Consider the following 20411-nt stretch of genomic DNA (forward strand, 5'->3'; position numbering starts at 1 on the left):
TTCAAATAACATATTGTTTCATTTTAAAATATAAAAAATGTAACCCTAAAGTGTTTTTCAAGTGTAATATTTCTGGAAAGGCTAGGGACAGAAAAATTGACATTTCCGTAGAATGACCATAACACATTTTAAATTACTCTAAATTTTAAGGGGTCTAAAATAAGGAAAAGAGACTTAAGACATGTTATTATAACTGAAAGTCCTGTAGCACATTTTTTTAAGTTAAGTGCCTAATAAATGCTTTTGCAAAAAAAAAAAAGAATCGGGTGAGAGAGTCGGGATCTCAATTCCCATGGAAACAAATCGTGATTTACATTTTAGCATGAATCATGCAGTCCTAATTGGATGATTCACACATCTGAAACAGACTGGATTCGACTTGTGATCAACACAAAGGTAAAAAGTCCTGTTTATGTTTTGCATATTGTCATCCGGACTTCGGTCACAAAATACTACATATGATGCTGGAGCATCTGTATCTCAAAACGGCTTTACATGGTGTATGGCTTAGCTAAATGAGATGTAAATGAGCCCTATTGTCACTCCCAGCAGGAGAAAGCTAATACTTTAGAGGCTAATTTATCGGCATTTACTTTTTTGAGTTCCTACATTCAAATGGCCACAACTTCTCCAAATATTATCAGATTTCCATGTGCTACACATCGTTGGAAAGCTTAGAGAGTACAATTTCAGAATCTATGAATAACTCAAAATGCCCCAGATCCGGCTTGTGTCCCTACTTTCCGTGATCAGTCACATTTTAATCAAATGAGAAATCCTAGGGTTGTAAATGGACACGTTAAACCTTTTCTGGATCATTTTAGCACCTAATAAAGTTAGATACATTCTATGTAGATATCAGAAAACAATTTAACAGATTATTAATTTTTAATCTGTTTTATTGTACGAAAAAATTGCAGGTATAAAGATGAAGTTTGTCTATAAACTTGTGTTTATTGTTTTGTCGTGTTTTTAAGAAGCTGTGTTGTGAAGTGATGAAGTTCATTTGTGTGACTCTGATGGTTATTATTGGAATTACAGATTTGTAAGGTTTTGTCTTGTATTTTCTTGTATTTTGTGTATTTTTGTTATTTGTTCTTGTATTTTATTCTCTGCTCTGTTTGGACTTTTATTTTGAAACTCATCATGCCATGTCACGCTTCACACTTCCTGTTTGTTCCTGTATATAAGTCACTTCCTGTACACCTGTTCCCGGCTGTATATAACATTCGTATGCCCAGCCCGTTACCTGTGTTCTTTATCTGTTATCTGTTATCCTGTATCTGTATCTGCCTGTGTTTGACCCGTGCCTGTTTTATTGGATTATTTGCCTGTTTGCCGCCTGCCTTGATCTTCCGCCTGTTTGTTTGGATTTATGATTGTGTCTCTGCCTGCCTTGACCCCTCGCCTGTTATTTGGATTACGTGTATTGGATTTACCCTGTTTGGATTTGGTTGCTGGCCCTTTATTGGGATTTTACAATAAACACCTTTTGCACATGGATTCACTTCTCACTCACATCATTTAAGAGCATACGTTACAGAATATACAGCCTCACCGGAATCCAGCAAAGGACAGTAACTTCCCACCAGCACCATGAAACCCATCTACGCTCTGCTTGCACTTCGCCAAAACCACCGCACCATTGAGGACTACGTTCAGGATTTTTTGGATTTAAGTTATCAGGTACATTTTGACAACACAACACTGAAAAGTCTGTTTTATTATGCCTTGGATGAACATTTGCGTTTATTGATGCCACGGGATATGGATGCTTGGACACTGGAGGAATATATTGATTTTGCACTATTGTTATGTGGTTCACCGTTCACTGTGGGTGTTGGGGATACACCTCCGGTGAGCGCACATAACACACCACGCCATGATCTGCCTGTTCTGCCCATGTCTGCAAATACCATGCCTGCTCACAAAATGGCCGCCACCCTGACTGTTCCCAAAATGGCCGCCATCCTGTCTGTGTCTGCACCTTCACCCGTTTGTGAGAAAGCTATCACCATTCCTGCACCTGTTATTCAGAGGGCCATCGTCACCACCACACCTGCACCTAGGAGAGCTATTTTTCACCCTGCACCTGTCGTGAAGATAGCCGCCATGCCTGAACCAACAGCTGAGGTATGTCTCCTGGACTATAGACTTTCTGAGTTTGCCATAGCCCTGTGGTGCGTTTGGTCTGCCTGCTGCTCGTTTGTCTCTTGTGTTTCTCAAGGCCCTGAACCCGAACCCCTGGACTCACCTGATCTGCCTGATTCACCTGATCTGCCTGATTCACCTGATCTGCCTGATTCACCTGATCTGCCTGATTCACCTGATCTGCCTGATTCACCTGATCTGCCTGATTCACCTGATCTGCCTGATTCTCCTGATCTGCCTGATTCTCCTGATCCGCCCGACTCCTCTGATTCATCTGATTCATCCGACTCATCTGATTCATCCGACTCATCTGATTCATCCGACTCATCTGATTCATCCGACTCATCTGATTCATCCGACTCATCTGATTCATCTGATTCATCTGATTCATCCGACTACTCTGATTCAATCGACTCCTATGATTCATCTGATCTGCCCGACTCATCTGATCTGCCCGACTCGTCTGATCTGCCCGACTCATCTGATCTGCCCGATTCATCTGATCTGCTCGACTTATCTGATCTGCTCGACTTATCTGATCTGCTCGACTTATCTGATCTGCTTGATTCATCTGATCTGCTTGACTCATCTGATCTGCCCGACTCACCGGATTCGTCTGTCCTGCCTGATTCACCGATCCCATCTAATTCATCTGATTCACCTGGCTATAAGAACTCGCCTGATTCCCCATCTGAGACATCGCCACCTGGGACAGTGGGAGCTTTCCCAAGTTTTTTTTGGGGGGGGGTAGTACCCGGACACAGGGAGGAGGCAGAGGACACCAAGGCGGAGGCCGAAGTGTGCTCGGACCCTTCCTCTCCTTGTGTGCCAGGTCTATTCCTGCCCTATGACATAGCTCCAAGCCTGCCCCATGACCCAGCTCCAAGCCTGCCCCATGACCCAGGTCCCAGCCTGCCCCATGACCCAGGTCCCAGCCTGCCCCATGACCCAGGTCCCAGCCTGCCCCATGACCCAGGTCCCAGCCTGCCCCATGACCCAGGTCCCAGCCTGCCCCATGACCCAGGTCCCAGCCTGCCCCATGACCCAGGTCCTAGCCTGCCCCATGACCCAGGCCCACACCTGCCCCACGACCCTGGACCATCCTGGCCTCATGACCCAGGACCTCTTACGAACTGCCCTGCCTTGCCAAGAGGTCCTGGCCCGCCCGCCCACCCTCTATTTGGACTTTGTTTTGTGAATGTTGGGCTCCGGGAGTCGCCCTTTAGAGGGGGGATTCTGTAAGGTTTTGTCTTGTATTTTCTTGTATTTTGTGTATTTTTGTTATTTGTTCTTGTATTTTATTCTCTGCTCTGTTTGGACTTTTATTTTGAAACTCATCATGCCATGTCACGCTTCACACTTCCTGTTTGTTCCTGTATATAAGTCACTTCCTGTACACCTGTTCCCGGCTGTATATTACATTCGTATGCCCAGCCCGTTACCTGTGTTCTTTATCTGTTATCTGTTATCCTGTATCTGTATCTGCCTGTGTTTGACCCGTGCCTGTTTTATTGGATTATTTGCCTGTTTGCCGCCTGCCTTGATCTTCCGCCTGTTTGTTTGGATTTATGATTGTGTCTCTGCCTGCCTTGACCCCTCGCCTGTTATTTGGATTACGTGTATTGGATTTACCCTGTTTGGATTTGGTTGCTGGCCCTTTATTGGGATTTTACAATAAACACCTTTTGCACATGGATTCACTTCTCACTCACATCATTTAAGAGCATACGTTACAAGATTCAACAGCAGGTAAATATTCACACATTATAACAAACTCATGGGGGGGGGGGTAGTGGCTTAGTTGTTATGAGTCTGGCTTGTAATCCCAAAGTTGCCTGCTCCTAAGACTGGCAGGAAACGACTGAGTTATTGTTATAATGGTCATTGATATATGCTATACATTTTTCGCATACACATTTTCTTTAGGAACAATTTTAATATTGAAACCAGACCTGTTCTCTGTCTCTTACAGATCAGTTTGTTGTTGTTGGACCTGCATCTCCTCTTCTCGCTGTATCTGGTGAAGATGTGATTCTGCCCTGCTCTCTCATACCCCAAATCAGTGCTGTAAACATGAGAGTCGAGTGGTTTAGACTTGATCTCAAAGACTCAGTAGTTCATCTCTATGAAGATCATGAAGACAAAAACACAAATCAGCTTCAGTCGTACAGAGGAAGAACTGAAGTGTTTAAAGATGAACTACAGAAAGGAAACACATCACTTAAACTATCAAGAGTTCAGATCTCTGATGAAGGACTTTATAAGTGTTTAATTCAGTCCAAAACCAACTATGATGAAATCACTGTTGATCTCAGAGTTGAAGGTGAGCAAACCACAGAAAACTAACATTGAATGAGATTTATTTTTCTTATTATCAAGTGATGTTCAGTGTTGGGTTAAAGGCATGTTGTCATAATCACTAGTAGCCAGAAGAAAAACATGTTTATAGACATAAATAATCACTAAATGAATGTTTTTCATGTTTTTGTTATGTGTAGCTTTAGGAAGTCCTCCACTCATCACTGTAGATGGATTTGATGTTTCTGGTGGTCTTTATCTTCAGTGTGAATCTAAAGGTTGGTACCCTGAACCTGAACTTGTGTGGCTGGACAGTGAAGGAGTCACTTTGACATCTGAAACTACAGACGCACAGAGAGAGACAGATGGATTCAGAGTAAAACACATGATCACTGTATTTAACAGAGACAGTAAATATCACTGTAGAGTCAAACTGAGACATCACATGATGGAGACTGAGATTATTACATCAAGTAAGTACACACACTGATTCTGAGTATGTGGTTTATTTTGTCTGATGATGATTTGATGCTGTAATACATGAAAATATTCATAATTCAGGTGAATATAATCAATGATATTAGATAAAGAGAGTTTTGTTTTACAGGTAAAATGTTGAACTCTTTGAGGTCATCAGTGATCTTGATTTCTGTTGGATCTGTGCTCAGTGTGATCGCTGGATTACTGATCGCTGTGTTCATCTATAGACACAGAGGTAACATTCATGTTTGTTATATTTATTATGTATGTACTGTATATAGTGTGACCTAAGGTTAGTTAGTTCAAGTTTAGATTCACTTCATCTTCAACTGAACACACCGTGAACTGAGATTTCACTTCTCATACTGTAGTGCTTAAAAGTCAATAATTTATATATTTTCAGACAGTTTAATGATGTGTGCTGTGTGGTGTAAGCTGAACTGCATACATTATCCTGTAAAGATATCACAGTGTCGAGTGGGTAAATCAAATTCAAACCACAAAATAATCTTTATAAAAAAAGGTTGTATGTCTGTCAGGGCTGGGGCTACTTTTCGGCCCAGGAGTTTCAGGCCCAAGACCGGCCCACTTTTCCATAGTGTAATTCCAAATTAGCACTTTTTTCAAAGTGGATAAATGAAGCAACAGTTCAGCTCTTACTATTTTGTATATTTTTTATCAATACCATGGTTCAACCTATAATGTAAAAGTTAAATAAAAATTGAATAATAATTTACTTATTCACTTCAGAAAATAGTAATAAAAATAAAATAATAATACAAAGTAATTTTGCTGCAAACTTTGCTTGAGTTTTGTTATCAATATTAAATTACATAATATTTGCAAAGTCTATGAAGCGCCATGTTTTGGGTGATACACAAAAGGCTTTTAATTACATTTTATACTTTGCTTGTGAATAAGTTGACAACAGTATTGGATAATTACATTGCTAATGCTAATCATAGGCCTAATAAAAAAAATAAATTGTTAAGTTTGGCACATTTAGCAGCATCCTCCTCAAATGCCTTTTCAGCCCCTCCTGGCCTCTTCCTTCCACCCATCCTCCCTAACGTGTAGTTTTACGGTAGAGCCGGCCTAGCTATCGGTAGGCGCCATAGACTGTAAAAAAACTGTGAAAAGTGAAGCCGCCAGTGTCCCGATACGGCGCTGACATCTTGGGTCTTGAGTCTGCGCAGTAGCAATTTCAGGACCAGTCCTGTGAGCAGGAAGTAAAGCAATGAAATCAAGCTTTATAGCATTAAAAAACTAAGTAAAACCAAACTTATTTTAAAGACAAAAAATTGAATTTACATCAGCGTGATAAAAACTACAGTAAATGACAGAAACCAGCTTCAGAGAAAAGATAATTGAAGTGTAATTAAATTGTTTAGTTGGACTCAAGTCCCATCGAATAACATGGGGAGGCGGGGTTTATTACCTATACTAAGTCCAGTCACTGGGGGGCGATCAAGACGTTTTGGCTTCACTTATTAGGGCTTGGGCGGCACGCTTGGTAGGCGCTTGCAGTTGCCTACCTGAAAAAAGTTTTGGAAAAGACGTGCTATGGACCAAACCAACTCTATGGGAGGAAAGGGGAGAACTCCCTCACATGGTACAACCCATGCAGAGGCAGTGCGCTGCGGTGTCAGAATGCGGAACGTGTGTAGTGTTATTTAAGAGAAGACTCACTAACGTGACAAATGTGAAGAAAAAAACTTGACGGCCCAAAAGTTAAGCGGCCCACCAGGCCTGATGTCTGTAGTTATTAGTCCTGAAGTTTTTAAGAAATAGTTAAATCAGTTTAATGTTTTTTTCTCTTCAGGACTACAGAGAAAGAAACAGAGAGAAGAAGAGAGGCTACAGAGGGAAGAAATGAGAATAAAAAATGGTGATTTTGTCTGTTGGTTATTTATAATATTAATTTATTCTTAATTTAAAAACAGTTTTGATTCATGATAAAATATCACATTATAATCACTTGTATTTAATTTAATTTGACAGTAATTCAGATACATAAACATTTAGCTTATTATTTATTAAAATAACATTGATGTTTTTATGTGTTTTATGTCTATATTTAAAAACTGTGTTAAACATATTTACAGTGTAGAGTGATAAATGTGTGTAAATTACACTTAACATGAAGTTTAATCAATAGCTGCGTTTACATGGACATTTGTAATCCGTTTAAATGATCAATCTGAATAAAAATGCTCCATGTAAACACCTCAATCGGACTAAAAAGTGCCAATCTGATTAAAAATCTAATCCGCTTGTTAGGGGTGGTTTATACCTTTTGTAATCCGCTCAACAGGACATGTATACACTTGATCGGATGGATAACTGAAACTGGGACGCTCTGCGCATGTGCCATCTTTTCTTTTTTTAATGGCGGTTGGTAAACCCACTGAAAGGCGCATTTCCGCCACCTGCAGGACGGTAGTGTGGAGCATATTCACACGTGCAATGACGTAGATTGCCGTAATGACATGTGACGGAAATATTTGAGTTTGTTTTGTTGAAGGAAGTCACATGAAGTGATTGTCTTGTTAATCTTGTTCCTATTATCCTTCCAATTCCCCATAAAGTGATACAAGACAGCGTTTTCAGGTCAGTCCATAGTTTATTCTCTGATCCACAAACGCGTGTGTTTGGACTCGCTCTCGCTAACGGTCTCTGCAGCACTGCGTGAAGTAAAATACGCTTTTTGGGCACACGTGAATGGGTGTTTTCTATATTTGTGCAATGTGCGCATGTCAAATGATCAAATCTGATGTAAATATTAGGCTTGTTTGACTTCATGCGGCGCCGTAAGAACCTTCAGCCGGATGACGTCAAAGTACCGCGAGAGCTATTTAACTCATACGGAGGAATCTCCTTTAAATCGCTCTCGCGGTACTTTGACGTCATCCGGCTGAAGGTTCTTACGGCGCTGCATGAAGTCGAACAAGCTGTTGTGTCATATAAACACGCACATCAATCCGATCACATTATTAAGTGTTCATGTAAACGCTATGATAGGATTTATTAATCGGAAGGATTTTAATCCGATGGAGGTAAAATGTGTCCATGTAAACGTAGCTACTGACACAAGACTAAAGACAAGAATCACTGCCCAGTGTGAACTTCAAGCTGTATTGTAATTGTGTGAATTATATAAAGTTATAAAGAGTATTTCTAACAGTCTTGATGTTCACAGTTCACAATAAGACAAACATCATGATTTAAAATTGTTTGCAGTCTTAGGTCCTGGACTGTGTGTTGTCATTTACAGTAAACATTTATTAGGAGTTGTGCGGTCATCTGTGCTTCAAGATTAACAGAAGAAGATAAAACAGTTTCTGTAGTGACCCATGAGTCCTGATCTCAACCTGACTGAGATACTTTAACATCATCTCAAATAAAATTACATCTCAGTAATATTGATGAACATAAATGTGTGGTTTCCCGGACAAAGATTAGCTTAAGTCAGGATTACGAGGATTAGTTTAATTACGAAATATAACTAGTTTTAACAAACATGCCTTACTAAAAACATTACTTGTGTGCATTTTGAGGCAAAACAAAGGAAATCTATTCTAATCACTGTCCGGAAAACCGCCCCAAAGAGTTTTGTACACTGTAAAAAAATTCCGTAGAAATTTCAATGTTATTGCAGCTGGGTTGCCGGTAATTTACAGTAGATTTAAATTTATGTTATTTACTGGCAAGAGTTTGTTCAAAGTTAAATAATTAAGCAATATCGCTCGAGTAGGAGTGTGATATAGCTCTATATCATCACGGCTGTGATTAGGCCAGAGGCAATCACAGCCGTGATGATATAGAGCTATATCACACGACTCCGAGAGCGATATTGCTTTTATACAACAGTTCGACGGCACACGTTTGAAAAACGAAAACTAGAAAACAACAACGGAGTTATTTTAAAAGCCTCTTTGTTTGAGAACTACTTCTTCCGCCACGGATTTGAGGGCGGCCAGAATGACAGGTAAAACTTTCGGCTGCTTTGAAGCTCATAACAACTTAATGGACAGAAAAGCCGTTACTTTATATTACCGTTTCTTGGTCACAAAGTGTAGTTTTAAGATTAGTTCAGTCGAGAATGTATATGTATTATATTTAAATCTGCAGTCGATTAGTAAAGATAGCGCCTGTTTGAACGTTTGCTTAGTGAGATTCGGTACGAATGAGAACCAAAGCATGAGCGGACATCAGTGTTCACTCGCCCCGCTGACCACCGCCCTCTCTGGGCTACATTTCTGACAGAGATACCCTGGCTCTCATGTTGGCCTTGTTTGTTTATGATCGTCAAAATGAGATCAAATCAGCAGTATTTGGTGTCATGATCAAACTGTTACTTGTTTTTTAATTCATATTTAGTGTCTTTTGTGTTGTTATTGTTTTGGCGCGAGGTAAAAGTTAATAAAACTACTTGTATAACGTTACTATTGCTTTCTCATTGATTCTTAACGTGATACGAGCACTCGATTATTATTATTAAACTTTGTTCTTGTCAGTACTATATAAAACTGTTTTTTATAAGTGTCAGAGAGATGTTTTTGCATGCTGCTTATAAATATACCAGTGGCCATATCTCATAACATGTTTTAATAGTAACGTCACGATAAAGTAAATGATCAATGTCCACATTTAAAAGCTGCGGTGCTTACCTGCAGTTTCACAGTGTTTTCACGTTCTGATAAGAAATATAGTTCTACCAGAAAGACTCGAAGATAGGTTAAGAATTGATATGCGTTTATTTAACAGTAGTTAGCAACCAAGGTTGGAATGTAACAGTATATTTCTTTGGCGTAGGCCCCGACCATAGTTCAAATCCGGGGGTCACGGATTCTTGCGGTTCCTGTCTGAAGATGAAGACAGGCCAGAATCTAATCCCCCTCAAGTATGGACGGAACCGACCTGGTGATGGTGGTAGGGAGGGTGGGTTGTAAATGCTGGCATCAGTATCTGCGAACGCAAAGACAGATGAGTACAAGCCTTATATACTCTCAGGGTGATTGATTGCGCCTTGTGAAATGAATGATGTAACATTCGAGTTTCCTGGTAGAACCTCTGCTACGCTACGCTAAGCTAACATTTCTACCAGAAAGACTCGAAGATAGGTTAAGAATTGATATGCGTTTATTTAACAGTAGTTAGCAACCAAGGTTGGAATGTAACAGTATATTTCTTTGGCGTAGGCCCCGACCATAGTTCAAATCCGGGGGTCACGGATTCTTGCGGTTCCTGTCTGAAGATGAAGACAGGCCAGAATCTAATCCCCAAAAATTGATCACGATGATCGGTACCCACCAGTGTTTCTTTGAGGCTCCTGAAACAGATAAGAGAAATTGTTATCTACTGACATTGACGTATGCCGTAAGAGGCCATGGGATTGCTGCTTAGGCCATAGAAGGCAGCAATATGCCAGAGAGAGATAGGCTGGAGAGATAGGCTGAAGGATAGGCCGCGTAGGCCGTAGAAGGCAACAATATGCCTAGTGGGAAAAGGCTGCATAGGCTTTAGAAGGCAACGATATGCCAGACAGAGATAGGCCGCGTAGGCCATAGAAAGCAACGATATGCCTAGTGAGAAAAAGCCGCTTGGGCCTTTGGAAGGCAACGATATGCCAGAGAAATAGGCCGCGTAGGCCATAGAAGGCAACGATATGCCAGATTGAGATAGGTTGGAGAGATAGGCTGAAGGATAGGCCGCGTAGGCCGTAGAAGGCAACAATATGCCTAGTGGGAAAAAGCCGCGTAGGCTTTAGAAGGCAACGATATGCCAGACAGAGATAGGCCGCGTAGGCCATAGAAAGCAACGATATGCCTAGTGAGAAAAGGCCGCGTAGGCCTTTGGAAGGCAACGATATGCCAGAGAAATAGGCTGCGTAGGCCATAGGAGGCAACGATATGCCAGATAGAGATAGGCCGCGTGGGCCATAGAAGGCAACGATATGCCAGATAGAGATAGGCCGCGTAGGCCATAGAAGGCAACGATATGCCGAGTGAGAAAGGCCGCATGGCCATAGAAGGCAACGATATGCCGTGTTGAGAGAGGCTGTGTAGGCCATGAAGGGCAAAGATATGCCAGGGTTAGATAGGCCGCATAGGCCGTAGAAGGCAACGATATGCCCAGTAGGAAAAGCCAACAGGTTAGCTTGCAATAAGATTCACCACCACCAGTATTGATAAAAGGTACATACCATAAACATGTCCATAAATGTCGAACGTAGAAGGCTGCCACGTTAGGCTTGATAGCATAGAGGCCGCATAGGCCGCAGAAGGCAACATTATGCCAGAGTAAGAAATGATATAAACGGCAAAGGCCATGATTTAGCATGGTCAAATACACCACCACCACCAGTAGTTTGCTTAAACATACCTTGATTACTGCTTGCCGATATTGAATTGACCGTCATTGTGGTTTCCTGCACACAATGAAATAAGGAGCTCGGCTCCTGATGAAGAGACACAATTGGTGTATGCATGCTTTTATATTGTCATTATAAAAGTAGGGAGAAGATTATATGGTTACAAACAAATCTGACTGATGCTAAAGATTGCACGGTGTCACTGTCGTGTCTTGGGTTTCCCCAGTCTTGTACTCTTTATTTGAAGTTCTGTAAGTCATCCATGTCTGTAGTTCTTGTAGTTCGTTGGTCCTTGTTCTAGATTGTTTCCCCAGGTGTGTCTTGATATCTTGTTTACCCACATGAATATATAGTCCTTGTGTTTCAGTTGTCCTTTGTCGAGTGTAGTTTGCCGTCATCACTTTTTAGTCCTGTATTCTGGTCTTCATTCTGGTTCTGCTTTGTGCACTTTTGGGTTTAAGAAATAACCCATTGCCTTTTCTTGCTTGCTTCGCCATGACACAGGTGATTATATACAATTCTCCGTTTACGATGTAAATTAAGACCCCCCAAAAACTGAGGCGCGGTACCAGTAGGGTTGTGCAGTTGATAGATGGATGTACTCCGACGTAATAGCCTTCTAGATGAAAGTTTACAGCTTAAATTTTGACTAACCATAATAGCATGATTAAACGTAACAGTTTTGTGCAAATAGTCTTACATGATATGCACTTAAGAAGTTCTGAATTATTTGTTGAAAGATCCTCCACCACACTGGCAATCCAGAAATGATCGAAGCCGCACCATACACGACTGCGGACGTGAAACGTGACAACCTGCGTGCACGCGGCAAGTGTGCACGGCCCAGTGCTAACGAAAGCTAAAGTCTTGTACAGTACATGTAGCAATTATGCATGTTCAAATCCTTGCAGCCGTATGCAATTAGAGTTCCTGGAAGTCGATAAAGAGCCCTGTTGGTAATGCAGGCATTGAAAATAAAGCACTTATAGAACTGCATGTCCGTAGTCTGTGTAAAACATGTATATATATTAAAATAGCTTGCCTCATGTAGCAGCCGCGCTGTTATAATGTTTTAAATCCTAGCAGCCGGTGTAATGTGGTTATATGGAAAGTTGATGCATGTTTCGCTATTTTCTTGAGGATGCAGAGCAAGTAGATTGTACACTTCTAATTCCAGACAAAGTTCCTTGTGAAGTTATCATTTAGAATTATAACTGCATGATTTTGGCTTTCCCAGACGAAAGATTTCCATCGTGAAACAATCATCAGATTTCTATGATCGTGGCTCTTCGTCGGTGGTACAGTGTCGTATGGTGGGAGAAGTTCAAAGATGGACGTTTTCCTGGTCTTTTATCCAAGATAGCCTACAATAGTTTTCTGACAGTATCAGAAATTCAGCATGATCACAGCACAATGCGTTTGCTGCTATAATCTTGTCAGAGTAAAAAAAATCCTGTGGTATATTCCAGGCTTTAAACAAAACATTGAATTAAATTAGAAACAAGTTATTTCAGATGCATTCCAATTCTCCAGTCATGTTGGAATTCATTAAAACAGCATATGACGATTAGAATTAAATAGTTGAAACACATAAGATAATCGAAGACCACTATATTCGAACATAACACCACTCGAAGAAATATTTAGACATTATTTCCATTGGGTTCCATGCTAAAACAAGAAGGAATTGTGTTTGTATTCTGTATAGCTGGTGGCACCACCATTTCGGGCGAAACATATGATGCCAACGTTCACAGCACTTTAAATAGGAATTACGTGATGTGATTTAAAGCTAGCAGTCACATTACATCTTCAAACCAGTATCAGACATCCGCTGTAGCCTACCCATACGCATATTCTGTGTGCCTGCGTCGCCAATAAAGCACAATGCACTTAATGGTTTAAACTGATGCATCCTGTTGTATTCTTGAAGAGGCAAGGCGCGCGTTTTTCAACTTTAAGTGAGGTCTACTGCATACAAACAAACTCGACATGAGGGTTTACAGGCTCAACTTTGTTGAGACATCCACATAATGCACACCGATCAAAACAACGGCAAGCCCTCAGGAATAACACCAAAGCACGTAATTGTATTAAAGACACCACACAACATCGCTCCGTCTCCATATTGCGCTGTAAGACATAGTCATTGCTATCTTTCGGTTGTAAAAGCATGTACTGTGCACTATCGCCAATCCAGCATAATGAATAAGAGAGCTTACCTTAGGAGAAGATTATCCAAATACATAGATGGGATGTTCAACGCAACCGAGCTCGGATAAGAAGTTGACTGAGATCTGGAATAAAGTCTCATTTGAAAAGTACAGTTAAAAGTTGATGCATTCTCGTACTTTATAAATGTGCATAACTGAAGATCTTAAAGCACAAAGCTTTAGATGGAAACATTTATGCTGAACCCCGTGCTCAAAATTGACAATATGCATTACTGTTGCCATTCGACCACACACACACTTACGATTTGCTCAGCAACAAAATGTGTGCTTGAAAACTTTACGCTGTAGGATTTATTCTCCAATGATATATTAATGGTGTATCCTACCATAAGATTTAAAGTTCGTAAAATAGCGTATCCCCGTATCCTTAAAGTCTGTAATTAGGGTCAGGTGAGTGAAGATCTAACGTGAATATTTGCATTTGATATGAACAGTTTGCATGAATACTGTTAGGCATTAAGCAACTTGCATTGTAGTACCGTAGCAGGTATAGGACGTTGCAAGACCTGTTACATGAATAAATAGTACCTTATATTATTGATGTTTTAGGGAAACACTGAAAGGGACAGTTCAGATGAAGCTCGTATACTTTGCGCATTCCTTATTCCAATGAAACACGCGAACATTAGACCGCGTCATTAGCCTGTTTGCAGCATGTCATGCATTGCATACACGCGGAATTTAATGTGTGAAATTTCGCGAGCAATAGTCTCTTCATCCAAGTCGATTCCATGTCTTTGCTTCACAAAACATTCGCGTACGGTTTAAAACCAATAATAAGCGGAGCATTTGGTATTGTAGATGAAAGACAAAGATCCTGTGATGAGGGAGAAAACAAACTTCAGCATTCCCTCCAAAGCCGGCACGGCGACTCCCAGCGTGCAGGTGCAGCGCTTCGCCAATCAATAATGATTAGTGACATCTGCTGCGGCGTTCAGACTGTGCGACAGTCAATTAATATTATGGTTACACTTTACAGATCATCCAAATGTTCTTGCACTGTTCATAAAAGAAACGGCCGGTGGTATCCTTCCCTGTGTACTGCAGGGTGACACACTTTTAAGGAAGCTTGAAGACTTCCCTTTTTAAGTCTTTAACCTTCTGTGAGAGCTCCTCGCGATGGTGCAGGTGAAACGAAACGAGATGAGAAAATCCCAGGAAAACAGTTCGAATGCCCGATAAAATCACTCATCATTTGAATCGGCGTGTTTACAGGTAACAACGCTTTAGTGTACATATGCACTGAACATCGAGCGTGTAAATGCTGGCATCAGTATCTGCGAACGCAAAGACAGATGAGTACAAGCCTTATATACTCTCAGGGTGATTGATTGCGCCTTGTGAAATGAATGATGTAACATTCGAGTTTCCTGGTAGAACCTCTGCTACGCTACGCTAAGCTAACATCTCCAGAAAAAAAAAACGAGTGTTTATATTCCTCTTTCCAAGTGTTAATCGTCCACACGATGTGACAAGACATTTCTCCCATTAACTGTAACGTAACATCCAAGAGCGCTGATCTTTGACGGAATAACTTCCGATTGGGGATTCACAGACTGATTTATGAGCTAGTAAACTAATGAGACAAACGGAGAGTGTTTACAAACAGCGCGTCTGTGTTTTTCCATTCAGAGATGAGCCTGCTTAGGACCTCCATTCACTAGGTGGCGGAATGATACGAAAGGTGAAGCGGTTACAGTGCCGATATCAGCACAATATCGCATAGGTCTTAGCCAATCAGATTCGAGAACCAGAAAGAACTGTTGTATAAATTTTAAATATTAACAAGTATTTATCTTTACAGAATAAAACTATACAATAACAGCCTCATGCAAAGCATTCTGGGAACCAGAAATCATCATCAACCTTTTTCTGTTTTTGCTTCAGATTTTGTTTCCCAGAATGTTTTGCTTGATGCTGTTTTTTTAGTTTTACTTTGTAAAGACAAAGACTTGTAAATGTTTAATGTTCATTTTACTTTGAACAAACTCTTGCCAGTAAATAACATAAATGTAAATCTACTGTAAATTACCGGCAACCCAGCTGCAATTTCTACGGATTTGTTTTACAGTGTATGTAAAGAGGACCAGTGAAGCTCAAATACATGAAACATTCAGTGGATGTTACTGCTGATAAAAGAGAGAAACTCAGTCATTATGATCAAGAGTTCACAAACTTTATCCACCTGCACTGTAAATGTTTACACAAACATCTGTGTGTCTGTTGTGTGATTTAAGTTTAGATCAGTGGTCTCAAACTCCCGGCCCGCGGGCCATTTGCGTAAACAGATTTTTATTCACTTTGTTTTATATTCATTAGATTTTTGATTTAAACATTCAAGTGTTCGTTCACATGTCGCGTCTAACAATGCGTTAAAACAAGTCAAAGCATTACTTTCCAAAGTGCTCGGGAGCAGAAGTTGCGCTCCGTGTTGTGGGTCGCGTCACCCGGTGCTACGCAGCCATTAACCGCACGCTCCGTGATGTCGAGGATAACGGAATGCGTGATTGGATTTTAATTCCTCAACTGAACTTCGCGTCAATCATATCATTGTCACCATGCGATCAGTTAATCCGGTCGGGACTTTGTAGTGTTTGTCCAGAGAAGATTTGTTACTTCCGGGTGGATACTCAGCTGTTACTCAGAGAAGACCGAGCTGTGGTGGGGTTAGTTCACATAAAGTTATAGCATCTAATGGAGACACCGCATATGGAGGTAGTAATGCAACACATTTTAAACTACAGATAAGAAAAAGAGCCATCAAAGTGCCCAGGTTAAGGAAAGAGAAAAGATGAGGAGAAACGTACAGAGGATAAAAGTATGTATACTGCCATAATGAAGTATATAATGAAGTATAATATATTATTATGTAGCTTGCTATGCAATTACACATAGAGCAGTATTATTTTTTTTCTGTCCAACTAGCTTATATAAGGTTATGGGATCACTTTCACTTATTAATATTTTCCCACATATAATAGAAAATTAATTAAAACTGATATAACAAAGAACATAATGAAATCAATACTATGACTGAAAACAATCCAAAATAAATAAAAAAAGAAACACTTAACTTTACTAGTGGTCATTTTTTTATAATAGTTTGTAAATGTATACAGGAATTAAATGTGTTAGTTTAGTGCAAGGTTTTAATAGGTCTTAGTTAAGATAAGGTTAAGAAAACATTTACTTAGGCTACTTTTATAAAATAATGTATATTAAAAAGATAAAACCACTGCTTACATTTTCAAGTAATATTATACATTAAATAATAGAAATTAAACACGACATTTACTGAAATATTGTACTTTTTTGAACGTTAAAATAGCTCTGCGGCCCCCCGATGAAATGTCTGTCTTAGAAATGGCCCCAAGCCAGTTGGAGTTTGAGACCCCTGGTTTAGATGATCAAATCAAATTCTGATAAACAACAAACAAACATAAAATCATTCATTAAAACATGACAACATATTTTATGTTTTTAATGTGTTGTGTTACTTTACTTAATCTGTTTTTTCTTTACCTCATGAACTCTCTAGAACGTGAGAGACTTTCACTGATAGAGAACGGGACAGTAGGATGTTGTGAGTTTATTTTCAATGTCTTTATTAAATGATTCATTATTAGACAAACTTGCATTTCATTAAATGTTTTGATCTCATTCTTAATCTGAAGTATAATTCTGTTATGATCTCTGTTTAACTCTTTACTGTCTTTCTGTTTTTAGTGAAATCACTGTTTAGAAAATATGCAGGTAAGTTAAAGTTTGATGACATCATTAAAGTGTTATAGATCTACAGCTGTTAGATGAGACTGTATGTGGTTTTATTGACACATTGAATTTGTTTTTTATCCTCTTTATATTTTTCATCTGTGTTCATTTGTTGTCATTTATTGTTCAGATTTGTCTTGTTTTGTTTCAGTTAATTGTCTCTATGCAGTGTGTTTATGTTTGTTTATTTCTCTGTAAAGTGATGTTTACAAACTAATAATATTATTATCATCATTATTACAACATTCATCTGTAAAGCAGAAATCTCAATATTTTAACAGTGAATGTGACTCTGGATCCTGATTCAGCTCATCCACATCTCATTGTGTCTGATGATGGGAAACAAGTGAGATATGAAGAACAATCAGAAACAGTGAAGGATGAAGATCAAAAGTCAAATAACAAGTTTAATTATCGTCACTGTGTTCTTGGAAATGAAGGATTCACCTCAGGGTGTTTTTACTATGAGGTGGAGGTGAAGGGGTTAACTAGGTGGTTTGTAGGTGTGGCCAGAGACTCTGTTGAGAGGAAGGGGGGGATCTGGCTGAATCCTAAGAGTGGATTCTGGGTGGCTGGTTTGAGATATGGAGAGTATCTGGCTAGTGAGGATCCATCTGTTCCTCTCTCCTTGAGTGTGGAGCCTCAGAGAGTCGGAGTGTTTGTAGATTATGAGGAGGGTCAAGTCTCTTTTTATGATGTGGAGTCTATGTGTCATATTTACTCTTTTACTGATCAATCTTTTCATGAGAAACTATGTCCTGCTTTTTATGTCTGGTCTGTAAACTCTGCACCACTCATCATCTGTGATCTCTAATGAGATTTAATCTAAAAATATACATTCCCTCAAGTTATTTGTGTAACTTGGAATTGTATATACATGGTTGTGTGTCATTTTCAGAAACATGTGATGATGAATGATGATGGTCGTTTTTTTGTCCCCTAAGAGAAATTTGTTTTGTGCATACATACATGTGATGCTGTATAACATTCAAACATGTGAATAACAATCACACAGTCTTGTCATTCACAGTCTTTTGCCCATAAGAACAAAAGAAATATGTGACCCATCACACAAGTCGGCAGCACAAGTTTCGAGATAATGAGAAACAAAGTTATAATTTTTTTCAAAATTTGTGATTTTTGTTTTATTGCAGAATCTGTTAGTTGAGATAACGAAGCAGCCTTTCCATGTTTGAGATAGCAGTTTTTGTATATTTAAATGCTACATTTTGCGGTTGAAATTGGCTTGTTTTTCCGGAGATTCTAGCGTGCAGCGAGGGGCGTCATTATCTATGTATATTTACATACCCCGCCCCCAAAGGGAACAGCGTGACTACTAAATAAGGATTGTTCGCCCAAAAATGAAAATAATGTCATTAATGACTCACCCTTATGTCGTTCTAAACTCGGAAGACAGTTTAAGATGTTTTAACGTTAGATTTAGTCCGAGAGCTTTCTGTCTCCTCCATTGAAAATCTATGTACGGTTTCCAAGTCCAGAAAGGTAATAAAAACATCATCAAAGTAGTCCATGTGACATCAGTGGGCTTCATTTTGGTCCAAAAATAGCAAGAGTTACCACTTTATTCAGCATTGTCTTCTCTTTTGGTTCTGTTGTGAAGTCACGTGACTGTAGTGAGGCGGCTGACCTGTTCCTCAGACATCTTTGCTAAGTTTTTTTTTCAAACTTACAGCGTGAGTCTCCCCAGACTGTAAACGAAGCTCGGGCACACAAAAAAAAGAGAAAAAAAGCTGGGGTGGAACAGATAACAGTCAGCCACATCGTACGTCAGCCGCGTCACTGGCTTGTTTGACTTTATGCGGCGCCACAGTCGGGTGACGTCAAAGTACCGCAAGAGCTCTTCAAGAAATCTTACGGAGTAGTTTAATTTCAACTCGCTCTCGCGGTACTTTGACGTCATCTGTCTGTCAGTTCTTGCAGCACAGAATGAAGTAAAACACACACAAAAAAGTCACACAGACATTGTTGAATACGTTATATAATTGGCTACATGTTTTGTCTATCAATATTTTCCATGAAGTCATTGGCTGATGGAGGAACGAGCGAGCGATTGGTTACATCCCTAAAGGACGTCACGTTTTCGACGGCGCTGTTTGGATTATCTATTATATTACCTCCCTATTTTAAATACAACTTTAAAGGCAGGTTCATGTGTTTAACGGAACGTAAAGTGTAATCTCATATACAGTGTTACGATGTAAATAGTCCTCATATTGTATATTATATTATAAAACGGCTCGTTCTGGTTCTTCATTCTGATTGGTTGAAACGCGTTCTAAGCCGTGATAAAATACCCCGGTAAACCCACGGTTCAGACCGCATCACAAGTATCATTGCGCCACTGTTGCTGTGTACTGATTTATGAAAATAAACACCACAGTCTTTAATCATTTTTTAATTTTTCTACATTTGCACAATTATGGCGATATCCAGATAAATGTCAATAAATAAAACATTTCGTCAATAAAGAGAAAACATTCTCTGAAGTTTTTTTTGTCTTATTGATATTTCCGCTATTATCCACAAGATGGCAATCTTACCCAACTTAAACACTGAGGCATTCACTCGACACAACAGCGTTGTGGTGGATTTAGCGTGACGTGTGTTTTGATCAGGCTCTGAATCTGATCTCTTACAAAGTTCTTCACAAAAATGGAATTATCTCCGCATTTAGCTGAAAATTTGAGAGGTGATAACTGATAAGACAACAAATGAAGGTAGGATGAAACGTTTTTTGATGTTGTTGGAAAGCGGGTGGACTGTTCTTTCATTTGATATTTTATTTTTATTATGTTTATTTAAAGAAGATAATTTTTCTGTAAGACATTCAACTAAAACTGGGTGGCAACTTAAAAAAACGCTGACGGGGAAAAAGTTAAGCATGCTTCCAAGCATATTTGATCATCACTTCAACAGTTGCACGATATAAAGTTTAATGTATAAATTAGATGAATGTTGATTTATAAAAATAAACACCACAGTCTTAAATCATATTTTCATTGTGTCTTTGCTGCATCTCTGTTGTTTGTGAACTGCGCTCTGTTTCAGTCACACTTGATTCTGAGGAACTACTTTGTTTGGCG

General features: G+C 39.6%; 1 protein-coding gene and 1 long non-coding RNA gene across 2 annotated transcripts; one reads left to right on the forward strand and one right to left on the reverse strand.

Moving 5' to 3' along the window:
- The first annotated feature begins 1959 nt into the window (after positions 1 to 1959).
- LOC129426009 (butyrophilin subfamily 1 member A1-like) lies at positions 1960 to 19167 on the forward strand. The gene is made up of 9 exons (XM_073864962.1): positions 1960 to 2133; positions 3983 to 4016; positions 4124 to 4474; positions 4650 to 4922; positions 5057 to 5164; positions 6752 to 6817; positions 17075 to 17119; positions 17263 to 17289; positions 17589 to 19167. Exons 1-9 carry the CDS (start codon positions 1960 to 1962, stop codon positions 18119 to 18121), a joined length of 1611 nt encoding a protein of 536 aa, XP_073721063.1. The 3' UTR covers positions 18122 to 19167.
- On the reverse strand, positions 9668 to 10403 carry LOC141362776 (uncharacterized). The gene is made up of 2 exons (XR_012368355.1): positions 10139 to 10403; positions 9668 to 9897 (listed from the first exon to the last, which is right to left on the reverse strand). It is a non-coding gene; the product is annotated as an uncharacterized lncRNA (long non-coding RNA).
- Positions 19168 to 20411: the final 1244 nt, after the last annotated feature.

The sequence above is a fragment of the Misgurnus anguillicaudatus genome, unplaced genomic scaffold (assembly GCF_027580225.2).
Source record: "Misgurnus anguillicaudatus unplaced genomic scaffold, ASM2758022v2 HiC_scaffold_29, whole genome shotgun sequence".
Taxonomy (NCBI): domain Eukaryota; kingdom Metazoa; phylum Chordata; class Actinopteri; order Cypriniformes; family Cobitidae; genus Misgurnus; species Misgurnus anguillicaudatus.